The 14,344-nt window shown below is 37.3% G+C and overlaps 1 protein-coding gene across 13 annotated transcripts in view; it reads left to right on the top strand.

Moving 5' to 3' along the window:
• LOC136829446 (bestrophin-4-like) overlaps nt 1-14,344 on the top strand; it is a 103,416-nt gene that overhangs the window by 64,656 nt on the left and 24,416 nt on the right. For all 13 annotated transcript variants that reach the window (XM_067088088.1, XM_067088090.1, XM_067088085.1 and 10 more), the window contains exons 3-4: nt 4,749-4,915; nt 7,818-7,975. In XM_067088088.1, coding sequence (XP_066944189.1) covers nt 4,749-4,915; nt 7,818-7,975 — 325 coding nt within the window. The remainder of the gene's footprint in view (nt 1-4,748; nt 4,916-7,817; nt 7,976-14,344) is intronic.

The following is a 14,344-nucleotide window of genomic DNA, read 5'->3' as shown; positions in this document are numbered from 1 at the left end:
ACTTGTTTTTATTAAGAGTCCATTGTTTTCTCACAGTAAATGCGATGGGCAATGCGATGCCATTTCAGACATAAGGCATGCATTTAAACCCTCTTCAGTGGAAAAAAAAAAACCAGCGCTTCACTTTTTTAATTGAGATTTTGTAAACCAAGTACAGATTTATACTCTAATGCTCTCTCTCTCTCTCTCTCTCTCTCTCTCTCTCTCTCTCTCTCTCTCTCTCTCTCTCTCTCTCTCTCTCTCTCTCTCTCTTACAATAAATGAAATGAAACCATCATCTTGGACATCCCTGATAGTGACTAAGAACTTCATTAATGTTTTACTCAATACGAACCATGAAAATCGTCTAAAAAAGTATAAATATCCGCCAAACAGGCACAGTATCAATCGAAGTAGATTATTCCTTTCTTATACAATTCTGTAAGCAAATACTGCCATTAAGATATCTGGAAGAACAGTCATCACAGTGGGTGTTTGCAGTAGTTGGTTTTGGCAAAAACAGTATATACTCTGACCACCAACTTCGAATCCGTTGTACTTGTACTGCTACAACTAGGAATTTACGGGTTTCTTACGTAGTAGTTACTGACTGCTGAAAAAATGCAAATATATTTACGTAAATGTGACGTCCTTTTCCTCCTAGTATTTCGGATATACTGTTGAAGAGACGTTTTGCCATTTTATTCGGTTCGACCATTATTAGGCAGTCTCAGTGGGAGAGGACTCTGTTTTATAGTAAATTTTCCAAATTTTAATGTTAATGCGGTTTCAACTTAGTCCTTTGTATCCTTCAGAAAACGAAAGGCATTTCCATAAATTTTCTCAAATTTAAGTCGATTGCCACCTCGGTATTCCTGTCCAATTATCTTAGCTGCGAAATCGAAGTTCCTAAAGGTAATTAAAGAAGTCTACTTTAGCAATAGTGCTGTAAAAAGCTCTCTCTCTCTCTCTCTCTCTCTCTCTCTCTCTCTCTCTCTCTCTCTCTCTCTCTCTCTGAGCTTAATTAGATGATGGTAACGTATGCAATCACACACAAGGAAATTACGCATGTCAGTGATGAGGTAGGAAAGTACCGCAGCTTGATTAGGTACTGCTTTGTGTTTAGCTGGTAATTTTTAAAGTAACAGTTTCGCATGGTAAAAAGAGGCTGTGTATCTTATCTCTCTCTCTCTCTCTCTCTCTCTCTCTCTCTCTCTCTCTCTCTCTCTCTCTCTCACATATATATATATATATATATATATATATATATATATATATATATATATATATATATATATATATTTTTTTATGGGGTCTTTCCTAGATAGTGACCCCCAACAAAGTTCGGGGGTCGTTTTTTAGCACTAATATTTTTGGGGGTCATTATCTTTATGATATTTCCAGTCTTTTGTTTATGTTTTAACGGTAATCCCCAACTGCGTCATTATCTAGGAAAGATCTATATGTATATATGTATATAATTATATGGTGTATGTATTTATACATATTTATACATATACATATACATAGACCAGTTATACCAGGCACTTGAAACATATTTCTCACATCACCAGATAAAAACGATTATCATACAATCAGCCTAAAATTTATTCCATGTAACTTTAAGTAGTAAATAATGAAATTCCCAAGCATGTTCCCCACAGAATTGATCTAACGCCGAGAATTTTCTGGGCTACAAAGGGGTATTGGTCTCAATCCAAGCTGGGGGTATTTCAGGCAATCCAGGTTGTGTCAATTTGCCCTAATGCTCAGACTTAGTACAGGATTAGTCTATACTCATAAACAAATTTTCCAACGTCAAACGAACATGATTTAATCTTGTTTCTGTCAGGTTCGATACCAGTTGTCAAATCAAGAAAAGATATGCACAAATAATTAATAAATTTGGGATTCGAAATCGTAATATTTCCTTATTATCGTACCGGAAAACTTCATTCAAAAACGGTCGAGTTCCGTTTACAGTATGTTTTAACCCAAACGATTACAAAAAGAACGTGCAAAGAACGCACGAAAACTAGAGGGATCTTGGATCAAGCTCACTCCTCTGAAACGGAGCCAAAAACCATTTATATCGGTTCTGTAGAAATGGCGGCTATAACCAGAAATTCCTATTACATACAATGGATGCATAGTATTCCTTTGTTTTTCTTGATACAAAATATTATTGTCTTCCGGGTAGAGCTGGCCTGTGCTCTACGGACGTGAATTAGTGCATACCAAGTAGAATTTCTCTCTCTCTCTCTCTCTCTCTCTCTCTCTCTCTCTCTCTCTCAACACCTGCCATCACAAAGGCTTTCCACCTCTTTCTCTGTGTTACTAAAAAGGGCTGAAATTGTATCTGGTCAAGAGTGATCGTACTCGACTCAGCATTGTAAAGGAATGAATGAATCGATGGTGAGGCCTATTGCAAAAATCTTCGTATTCATATTGAAAATAACAGGTCTTAGATGCAGTAGTAGTTGTTCATTTCCCAGAAATGCTTTTACATGACGTTCCTACTTAGGTTTAATTATTGTGCACAAATTATTTCCCATTGGCCCTACTGAAATAAACCCTTCATTATACGTTCAATAGATCGGCCATTTGCTCATGAACTCTATTTATTTGAATCTTTTATTATCACATATGTATTGCTCCTTTCTCAGAGATACCTGTTACGCCCATGTTAGCTATGTATGTATTTTTTGTCTTAATATGAGAATAACATTCACGAAATGGCTTACCGGTTTTGTTACGAAGAATTTTGATGCTTATTTTAAGAGATGTTTCAACAGTTTTCAGTTGCCAAAAGTGTAAATGGGCTTAAAGGACGACCGAAAGGAATTTATATTTTGTTGTGAATGAGTTTTTGAATCCGTCGTACATTTGGTGATATACCTGAAAAAGATCCTGTCTAGGACCGAGAAATGGTGAAATGGGCACCAGAGTTCCCTCACCTTAAATGAGTCAAAAGTAGTAATTCATGTTTCTTGTACTGTACATTTTATGTAGAAGGTATTAATCTATGATTGCTTGTTTTGTACCAGATTTGAGTATCAGTAAAGGTACTTCATTTGTGAATGGTTTAAGTGTATGAGTTTTATAGCTAATAAGGATGTAAGTTTGATGATTTGACTAAATATAAGTGTATATATTTAAAATGTATAAAATCTGATTGTAATGTAGTGTAATCGTTAAAGAAAAAAACTTAAATGAGTTCCTTTGAAATAAATTGGCTTTCAATATGCACAGGGAAGAATGCTTCGATGCCATTGATGGTTTGTTCAGAATCCATTTCTTTCTAATTTACATTTTCAGCAGGATACATGCCAAGCAATTTGGAACGTAACGAGAAGCTGGAGTAAAGCGAATGAATTTTCAGTTTCCTGGCCTCGATAATGATATTCATAATGAGCCATCTTTTCCTTGTAAAATAAACTGTAAGGGTTGTCAAGGTAGACAAGCTATTACAAAATTTTTTTGGTTCGCTCGGTGTTTTCAAGTATCAGTTGTCTTCAGTGTAGGCGAATGACATCAGAGAGAGAGAGAGAGAGAGAGAGAGAGAGAGAGAGAGAGAGAGAGAGAGAGAGAGAGATCGTAACACGTGCGTGACAAGAACACAACAATTTCTTGAGTTAATCACAAACCAAACACGATTTGAGAGGACAAGACGCAAGTGTCTCACCAGTTTGTTACTTTTGACGAGCGTTCCACGGTGGACCCCGAATATTCCAGAACATAAACCCAAGTACTAAGAGTGATGCTAAGACAGACATGACTATTCTCGACCTATTCAAGGCCAAATCACTACTCTGCCCTAAACTGGAAAACTGCAGTATCTGCAAAATTTTCGAAATCGAGATATGCCACGTATTGGGCTCGTGAAGCACTAATACGCATGTTACGGCACTTTCAGAATGATTCTTCATTGCTTTATTTAGGGGGTCCCATTTGCAGTATCTGCAAAATCAGTAGTAAGGCAAGAGCAAACTGCAGTCTTCCATTTTATGGCAGTACTAAGTTAGGACAGATCTACGACCTGACCATGCCTGTCAGCTCGGGATCACTGGGACTCTGTAACCATGAAGATTTTGAGCAAGTAAAACATAATCCCGAAATTGCTACGAATGACTTCAACATTTCCTAAGCTATGCCGATATGCCATGGCAACAAGAAGGCAACCCGAGAGGAGTTTCATAAATAAAATGCTGACTTTCCCCGACTTTTGGTCATGACAGCTTGTGAACTTGGTCATGCCAGTGTAAACTCCCTCTCAAACTCTTTTATGTATATAACGCATACTTGGATTTACACTTGTGTGTATGTATAACTTCCGTATCTTATTTCCTGCAAAACTGGAGGTCTTGCATCTCCAGCTATTTGTGCTGAAGAATTGTCATTAAATTTAATTTGGTTATTAGGCAGCATTTCAGAATATCCTCAGCATCTCGATATATAGTCATGAATCTATGGCTCATTAACTGTTTGCGTTCAATTTTCTTATGGAAATTTTGTTGTCTCATATGAAATATTTTCAACAGAAATGGGGTACGTGCCCTTGCAGTGAATCTTACTGTCCAGGAATGAATATCGACTCCATAGAGACAGACTTACTCTCACAACCATTACACTAATGACATGCTGTTTGTACAGTACGACCCCACCGTTTCATTGTCTTCAGTATCCCACGGAGGATAAACAGTACTGATCTGCTTGTCTTTTAATCATGTGGCTTAGAAACCTGTAACGTCTCTTGTTTTTTCCTGCAGGATCATTCACGCAATAGCCCTCCACGTCACGGGGTACGATGAGAAGGGGAGGATGATGAGGAGGGCATTGGCCAGGTACCTGAACCTTAGTCTAGTGCTCATTCTCCGTTCCATATCGTCCGCTGTCAAGAAGCGCTTTCCTACTCTAGAACATCTGGTGGAGGCCGGTAAGTAAAAGGAACGGAGGTTCTGTTGGATGCGAGAATACTCACAGACACGAATGAGTGCTCATGATTGCAAGTTTGTTGATAAACATTTATCCTCCGTAGGCGGAGTATGGCCCATCAGCGCACCTCACGCGGTGCATTGTAAGCATTACTCGAGGGTTTTTTTTATTGTCCCCTCGGCCCAAGCATTACTCAAGGTTTTTTTTATCGTCCCCTCGGCCCCTAACTGCAACCCCCTCCATTCCTTTCACTATACCTCCATTCATGTTCTCTTTCTTCCATCTTACTTTCCACCCACTCCTAACAATTTTTCCGTAGCGTAGCTGCGAGGTTTTCCTCCTGTCACACCTTTCAGATTTCCTTTACTCTCAGTTTTCCTTTCAGCGCTGAATGACCTCATAGGTCCCAGCACTTAGCCTTTGGCTTAGAACTTATATTCTAATTCTAATGAATATTTATAAACCCATAGCACGGTAGTCAAAGAAATTAATGACACTCCCTAAGGTACTGACACAGTCAGCTAAACATATGCCTACAATGCACAGTTAAATTTTAGGGAATGATTAACTCTGCTGTTATTTTGTAGGTAACAGGTAAACCGTTTTTATTTATGTCGTAAAGCTCCTAGAATGCCTGTATAGTATATATATATATATATATATACAGTATATATATATATATATATATATATATATATATATATATTAGTATGGTACTTGCAATGAAGACAATAGCATCAGAAAGTATTCGTAGGGGAAACCATAATGAAATAATACCGGGTTCCAGCTCCGTAGTGACCATTCTTTAATAATTGTCCCTTATGGAGTAGCGCGTGTTCGGTGTATTGGTCAACGAGTAAACCCATAATTAAAAATGGTTATAATTATCACTTTGAACCGTGTCTGTGATATACGTATAAATACTCAGAAAAATTGTAATGTTGTCGATCTTTCAAACGACAGTTTCCTCACAAATACCTGATCATATAATAAAAGCTGTGCTTTGTGAAAGAGGAAGGGAAGCCATCCCATCAGAAGTTCGATGAACTGTAAATGAACATACACTAATTTGTACTTCACTTTTGGGAGTACTACCATCAGTGCACCCCCGATGCGCCCCTTCGGCCTCTAGCTGCGCCCACTTCTGAGCCTTTTAAGTTAAGTATACCTTAGTTTTACCAGACCACTGAGCTGATTAACAGCTCTCCTAGAGAGGGCTGGCCCGAAGGATTAGACTTATTTTACGTGGCTAAGAACCAATTGGTTACTTAGCAACGGGACCTACAGCTCATTGTGGAATCCGAACCACATTATAGGGAGAAATGAATTTCTATCACCAGAAATAAATTTCTCTAACACTTCATCAGCCGGCCGGAGACTCGAACTCGGGCCTAGCGAGTGCTAGTCCACAGCTCTACCGACTCGCCCAAAGAAGAGCTTCTGAGCCTTTTACTTCCATCCAGTCCTGCTGCCTTTCTTCAGTCTTGCTATCCATCCTCTCGAATTATTAGCTCTTGTTGCAACTGTTGGGGTATTTTCCAAGTTCCACCTTTAGATCCTCGTACTTTATCTCCTTTACTTTTTTGGGTATCTATTTTGCTGTCCAACCATTCCAACTGCGCCTCGTCACTGTCGTGAGTGCTGAATGGCTAGAAGCGCACTAGACCTTGGCCTGACAACCAAAATTTCATAAAATCAGACCAGTCACAAACTAAATTGTCCCCGTAGGGGGCGGGGGGGAGTGCCGCCAGTGCACCTCAAGCGGTGCACTGTGGGTATTACTTATGGTTCTTTGCAGCGTGCCTTCGGCCCCCAGCTGCAACCCCTTCCGTTCCTTTTACTGTACCTCCTTTCATATTCTCTTTCTTCAATCTTACTTTCCACCCTCTCCTAACAATTGATTCACAGTGCAACTAAGAGGTTTTCCTCCTGGTACACCTTTCAAACCTTTTACTGTGAATTTCTGTTTCAGCGCTGAATGACCTCATAGGTTCCAGTGCTTGACCTTTGGCCTGTATTCTAAATTATATTTTCAGTTCAGTACAAAGTAAATTGTATATTTTAGAGGCTGTGGAGCACAAAGACTGGCGAGGAACAGAAAAGCTACATTGACAAATCATTTCAAATGTGTTCTTTCAGGAACAACATAAATATTCAATAAAATGTTCTTTAATCTGATCTTGTTGAAGATCACATCCTACCTACTGGTGTTTATTTTTTATATAAAGACATGTTTCTTAACACTTGGTCTTCTGACTTTCCAATACCCTTTCAAAAATTAGATCTTTAATTTTCCCACACTAAAATGCATCTATTAACTTTAGTTTTTACCACAAAAATATTGTTTAATTTTCCTCTTTGATTTTTCGTTGTTACGTTTATATAAGTCCATCCGTTTCCGAATTAATAATCTCTGTCGTTTACTGCCCCAAAATAGCAAAAGAACGAAATGAAAAGGTTCTTATGATGTGACTGTCAATTCAACAAACTTTCCCCTTGAGGAAGGGAGGACGGGTAGTACCGTCAGCCACCTCACGTGGTGTACTGTAGGCATTACTAAATGGTGTTTGCAGCGTCCCTTTTGCCCCTAGCTCCACTCGCTTTTTTTGACCTTCTACTTTACCCCCATTCCCGCATTTATTAGTACTGTTGTTCAGCCCCTTGAGCTATTACTTCTTTAGTGCTACTCTGGTTTTCTCTCAGTCCCTTCTTTAGATCCTCGTGATTCATCTCCTTTGTTTTCTGGACCTCTCTTTCGTGTTGTGCAACCAAGACCTTGCTACAACTCCCTCTTTTCACTGTCTTGAGCTCTGAATGGCCGAAAGTGCCCCAGTGCTTGGCTTGGAAGCCTAAATTTCATGAAATCGAATCAAAACAAAATTTTTTTTTCTTGTCCGTTTCAGGTTTTATCACTTCAACAGAGTTGGGGATATTCAATTCTGTCCCCAACAAGGAGTTCAATACTTACTGGGTTCCCTGCACATGGTTCACGGCACTCTTGCGGGACATCAAATCACAGAAAAGGATTCCGGATCCTATGGGAGTGAAGCATATCATGGAGGTAAGGCAAATCCTTCATCAGAAGAATCCTCATTTTTTTTTCCAGTCACACTGGCCACGAGCAGTTTCATTTGTGAGCAATATTTTACAGTAATGAATAGTCTGGATGTTTTTGTAACTAATGTCACTACGTGTATAGAGATTAGCCTGTGTCTTCACCACTGTTTCTTGTTTGGTTAATGAAAAGTTACGAATAGAATTAGATTAGCGAACTTGAGTTGCATCATGATTTTACAATTTATTAGTAAAAGATTAGCTTGCTGTAAAATTCCCATGAAGGAATCTGAGTCCTGATACATGTATATTTTTTATATGCTTCCAGATGTATATATATATCATAGATCCCTTATCAAATTGTATATAAACCTTCCTGTTACGAAGAGAAAAAAAGTTGAAATATTTTTGAGCATCCTCAATAATGTTTGCATTATTGACTTTCATATGATCATTCATTAATACCTGCCAGTTTGTCAACTGCCGTGGAATTTTCCTTTTCCATGGCCAATCCATAATAATCATCTCTCTCAAAAATAAATTTCCATTTAACCCGCAAGTCGACAAATGTGACTTGTTTTAAGATTACATGATTAATGAAGGCGCCATTTCCTTATGTGTTGGTGTCTTATCACAGACAAGGTAAAAAAAAATTAATTATGGTTACCTCCAGTCATTATACCCTTATTTTCCCCCCGGATTGAAGGAAGACATTTTGTATCACCCTGCCTGATTATTAAAATATCTAATAATAAGTAGAACACCTAAATTTAATCAGTTAGTCAAAAATAAAAATAAAAAGTTTGCACTATCAGACTGATTCTCAGCACTCGACTAAAATCCTATTTACCAGTTATTTTCAGAAATCAAGGTGTATCCCAAGAAGGCATTATCGCAGTAGTTCGACATCATTCCCAATCGTAAACTCTTCGTTGTTGCATTTCTCATTATTAAAGAATCCATTGTTTTTTTTTTACATCATTACGGCATGGAGACCAATTTGGCACTTTCAGGTCAAGTAAGCATCGCAAAGCAGTCTCTCGTTGGAATGCACAGCGCGAGAGCTTGTGGTTCAGATGCTAGTGATAAAAAGCGATAATCGTAACAATAGCAATTTAGAAAACAAACCTTAGTAATGATACGGTCTCTTTGCTCGCCAGTCAGATCACTTGTGGAAGGAGAAGGCTTCTGTTGGCTTTTGTTCTTGATTCTTCTGCATGACGGTCGCTTCCTCACCCAGCCCCAACAACACGCAGGGAAGGGTTAGAGGGTTATCGTGATGTATCTTGGTCATCCATCCCTATTGTGGATGCTGCTGTGTGCTTCTGTTATGGTCATCCACCTCTGGAATGGATGCATTCATGGGTAGTTCTCATTTAGTGCTGTAGAGTCCACAGTAAATATGATGACAATATATTACGATGATACCTCCATGGGATACGGCTTCCAGGACGCAAATTTTGTGGTCACTGACTAATAATGTATACCCTCACCCACACCCACACCCACGGTCCCAACCCTTTTTCCTTCCCGCATGATAAGCTGTATAATTACGTATGAAACAAGCTTGAGTACAGTAAAAGTAAATGCATTAAAATTTGTCATAGTTAATCTCCAACCTAGAATTTGTCTGAGTTAGGTTCTCGTATCGTACTTATACTGTAGATGTGACTAACTTATTCTGTATTTCAAGTTTAGAAAACTCTATTCTTCTTTTTATTGGCATTTCTGAAGACTTAAAAAATGATGAAGAGTCTGCTTTTAATATTCACGTGAAGCAACATGCTGTTTGTTACTACGAACGTGTAACTTTAGGGAGGTAAAGAGGGAATGCGAATGATAGGTCTAAGTAATACCGCAGTCCTAAGGAAAATTAGGTCAGCTAACTTGACAGTGTTAGGCAGCATTGTCATCTCTACGAACTAAGAGGGTTCTTCGTTCCCTTTGAAAGCTAAGGAAACTGGTTTTGACTGCTTTAATTCCTGTTGAATATTTCTAAAATGTTGTTGTAGAAACAGTTCTGCGTCTTTCTGTGAAAAATTTTGAGACTTGAGACATTTCGAGGCTACGGAAAATGTAGCGAACATAGGTTGTCATTTTATTCAATATATATATAAAAAATAGAAAACAAAGGCGTGATGGCCCGGTGAGGAACTCTGGAATGCTTCAGTTTTGAAAATGGATTTCACCCTTCAATTGCAAATGCGAACATAGCTTTGGATTTACGAACTGACGGCAGTTGACGGGGTAATATACGTACGGTACATGAATATAAAGAAAATTTCCAAAATATGCGTGCATATCAAATGCAAAGTGCATTTTGGAAGTTGCGATATGAAATCTTAAGGTTTGAAATGGCATTTAACATAGTTTTAGTTCAATGAAAATACGAAGACGCTTCTGTGTGAATATCAAAAGTATTTAGATATTTTTATTGAATTTGACAGAATGAAAACAATGCCCGTGTGTCGTCTCTTAGCTCACATTTTAAGCTGATTACTGAACTTTAATATTTTCCGGAGAAAAATTCTATATATCGAACGGTCTCCACCGAATAGGTATTAGATTTTTTATTATAACTATCTGGAAAAACGTCGACCACTGTCCATTCGTTGAGCAAGACTTTTTTTTTTAAGTTATCCTAAGTCACAGTTGAAACCAGGACTTAGAACGTAAATCACGTCCGCAAGTTGTAATGGTAAAATATGCCAGTTAAGATATGCTTGTCAAAGTTAGTGTTAAATGAAATTAACACCTTAACATAATCCGCGAGACCATTCTCATAGTAATTGCAAGATACAGAGAAGTTGTTACAAAAATAGAACCTTTATTTATTCTTTGGTAATGGCATGGAAGGAAATGAAATCTATGTTGGTTTTATATGAAAGCTTGATGGTATTTAATTCTGAAATATCTTGGGTCTTTCCTCTGTGTATTATTCCAACTGAATCTGATCCTAGTTCATGATATGGCGAAGTAACAAAACACAAGCACATGCACATATGTATATGTGAGCCAACTCTCCTTTATTGAAGTGATAGGTTGGTGAAAAGAGGAGAAAGGAAGACTTAGAAAACAAGGTTGCAATAATTGTAGACACATCTTTCAAATTAATCATTGAGCTGAACTGTGAATAGGCACTTTTCCGACTCCATATCAGCAAGAGAACACACACATACACACACACACACACCAAATTCTTTGATCACCGAAGCTGAATTTTTATTGCCGTCGTTGTTGTATTTTTATTCGTTCGTGTTTTCTAGTTGGGTGAAACTGTGATGTTTATTGAAGAACCAAAACGGGCTCGTACACTTAATGAGGTGTAATGAAAATATATATTCAGTATAACGAGATTAATGTCCAAATTTTTGTTTGTAACTTGTCGATCATTTAGTACAAAGATCCTTCATTCCCTGGGTTGAAGATTCTTCATTTCTCAGGGGTAAAGCTACGTATCTCATTTCTCCTAAATCTGCAATGAACTGATTTTTTTCCCCTCGTAATTCTTGGCCCAGCATCGGCACAAATCACGTCTATATTTAACCCATTAGGATTAAGACTTCGTCTGCGAAACAGTGTCTGATGTTTACAGGTTAGCGAAACAGTGTCTAATGTTTACAGGTTACTAGCCACTTAGACTGAACCATTTAGAGAAGTCGTTTGAAGATGCCAGTTAACTGCATGGCTGAGTCTTTATCTAATGATCAACAAAAATCGAGGGACATTGCGTCCATAATGTTTTCGTAAGTTTAAGCTTTCGTAATCTCTTGCAAAAACTACACAAAGTACTGGAGATCTGGATAGCCATAGTCACAACGGACAGGAATACAGCGTTAAAATTAACCTCTAAAAGATAATGAAAATTTAAGAACTATATAACTGTATGAATAAATTAACTGCTACTTTCATGCAATAACATCTATAACTCTACTAACTTTCAGTGACCTTGTATCGAAATGTTTTACCGCAGCGTCAAGTGGCTTTTTGATATGCTAAAAATAAAAAATAAAAAACAAGCCGCACATTCGCGTGAGCTTTTTTTTAATACCTTGTCTCATTAACATTCCATTTCCTGTTATTAATATGAGTGACATATTTTGCTTCAGTTGCTTGTCTTGGATGGCCTCCATACCTACTTGCATTCATCTTTCTTCAAACTGGTCTTTTTGTAAGAGATTTCGTTTTGTCCTCAAGTTTCTCTCTCTGTGAATTTAAAATAAAAAAAGGAAAAACACACTGGAAATGTCGCTCTGTGTGTATGTGAAATATTTATGCATACATATGTATGTGTTTGTTTTCCGATGGAGTGCATATGTATATATATATATATATATATATATATATATATATATATATATATATATATATATATATATATATATATATATATATATATATATATATATATATATATGACTGTGAAATATTTTGTGTTAAAACAGAATTCCATCAAATACAAGGAGCTCATAAAAATCCCAAAATATGGAAAATAAAGGCTATATTTCAGAGACCAAACTGTCTCTCTCCTCAGGCCTGAGGAGAGGGACAGTTTTGTCTCTGAAATATTGCCTTTATTTACTGCATTTTGCCGTTTTTATGGGCACAAATTTATGCATAGTTGCATACATGCCACTTTTTAAGTGTATGTGTACATATGCACACAAATATATATCTATTATTATTCATGTGTGTGTGGACATGTATAGCATTTACGTATATGCACTCTCTTGAGCACGCTACATATGTATGAAAAAATTATTCTCAAAGTTGATTTTGTGTTGTCTGAATATTCTATTTTATTTTTTGCTTTTCCTTGTCGCATAGGTAGCTAAGCTTTCAAAGCGCAGACGGTATCTGAGGGACATTTTGCTAAGAGTTTCATATGTAAGAGCCCATAGTAATTTCTCAGTAATTAACGAGAGATTGAATAATTTCTGATCAGTTATAATTCGTAAGGGATCAGTATTAAGAGAAACTTTGCGATGATATAATGTTTTTTGTGTGTCAGTCAAACTATAATTCTGCCCTAAAATGGAAGACTGCAGTATCTGCAGAATTTTCGGAATTGAGATCTGCCACCTACTGGGCTCGTGAAACACCAGTACACAAGTTACTGCAGTTTCAGAATGATTCTTCATTGCTTTCCACGAGTATTTAGGGGTTCCCATTTGCAGTATCTGCAAAATCAGTAGTAAGGCAAGGGAGTATCTACCATTTTTCTCAGTTTTGTATTTTTGCAGATATTGCAGTCTTCCATTTTACGGCAGAATTGATTAGGGTACTATCTGTTCGAAGTTTAAAAACCGTTTGGCAGTAATCAGGCCGAAACGTGGGTAATAAATCCGTTTATGCTGTCGAATTAGATAATGGAACATTGGCCTCTTAAATTTTCCACGTTAGTAATAATATTTACCACGCGGTTTCTCTATTTCTACCGTCCCAAGCAAAATTGTTTTTAATGCAGAAGAACAAGTAATTTTAATACACTTATGTTTGCCCTCTGCCTTTCACAGGCTCCGATCTACAGGCCATGCAAATAAAATGTATTTTTGAATCCGATTATTATTGGATTCTTGAATACTTGAGTATAGATTACCCCGCATAAGGTGCTAAAATTATTAAAGTGTCAAAATAAAATAAACAATCAACATGTGAAATCCATTATGTATATAAGGCAGAGAAATTTGTTGTTTCCTTCATGGCATATAAACAACAATTATCGTATACAGAGTCAGGGAAAATAAGACGTTAGGAGCCGTAGGTTACAGTCACTGTAAGGGAAGTTTAATGGAAAGATTAATTGGAGGATTAATTAGCCTCGGAAGGCATCGTGCTTACCCCATATAAAAATGGGAAAAAAGCACGTTAAAACGAAGAAGAAGTTTGTTCCTCTAGTTGACGCTGTGCAATACCTTACTGTTATGGGGAAGAGAATAACAAGACGCTCTCGCAGATTTCATTGGGCGCCAAGCCTACTTTCGATTGCTATTTTTTTAGTAAGCAATACTTAACGTATGCGTTGATACTATTTAATTCTCTGTAGTATTCATCTTCAATTCTGAAATGAATACTTATTTTACAATGGTTTTCTAACTCCTCCGTGTTCTTGAAGTTTTAGAACCCATAGAAAGTCGACTGCATCCTTTGATCAGAATTAAAGGCTCGTAAAATAAAAAGCTTATCTTTGCAGAAAATAATTCGTCTTTGATTGATCTGTCGGTACACCGAAAGCCTAAGGATATCCATTCCATTTCTTAAGAGTTTTAAACGTATTTATCCTCACTACGAAAAATATGACGTGTAATAAGTCTGACAAGTTATTCTACAAGGGAATTATAAGTCGTGGAATTTCTTTACGTAACTCGCACGCAGG

The sequence above is a fragment of the Macrobrachium rosenbergii genome, chromosome 44, assembly GCF_040412425.1.
Source record: "Macrobrachium rosenbergii isolate ZJJX-2024 chromosome 44, ASM4041242v1, whole genome shotgun sequence".
Classification (NCBI taxonomy): Eukaryota; Metazoa; Arthropoda; class Malacostraca; order Decapoda; family Palaemonidae; genus Macrobrachium; species Macrobrachium rosenbergii.
Note: the sequence above shows the minus strand (reverse complement) of the source record. Positions and strands in the feature narration are given on the sequence as shown.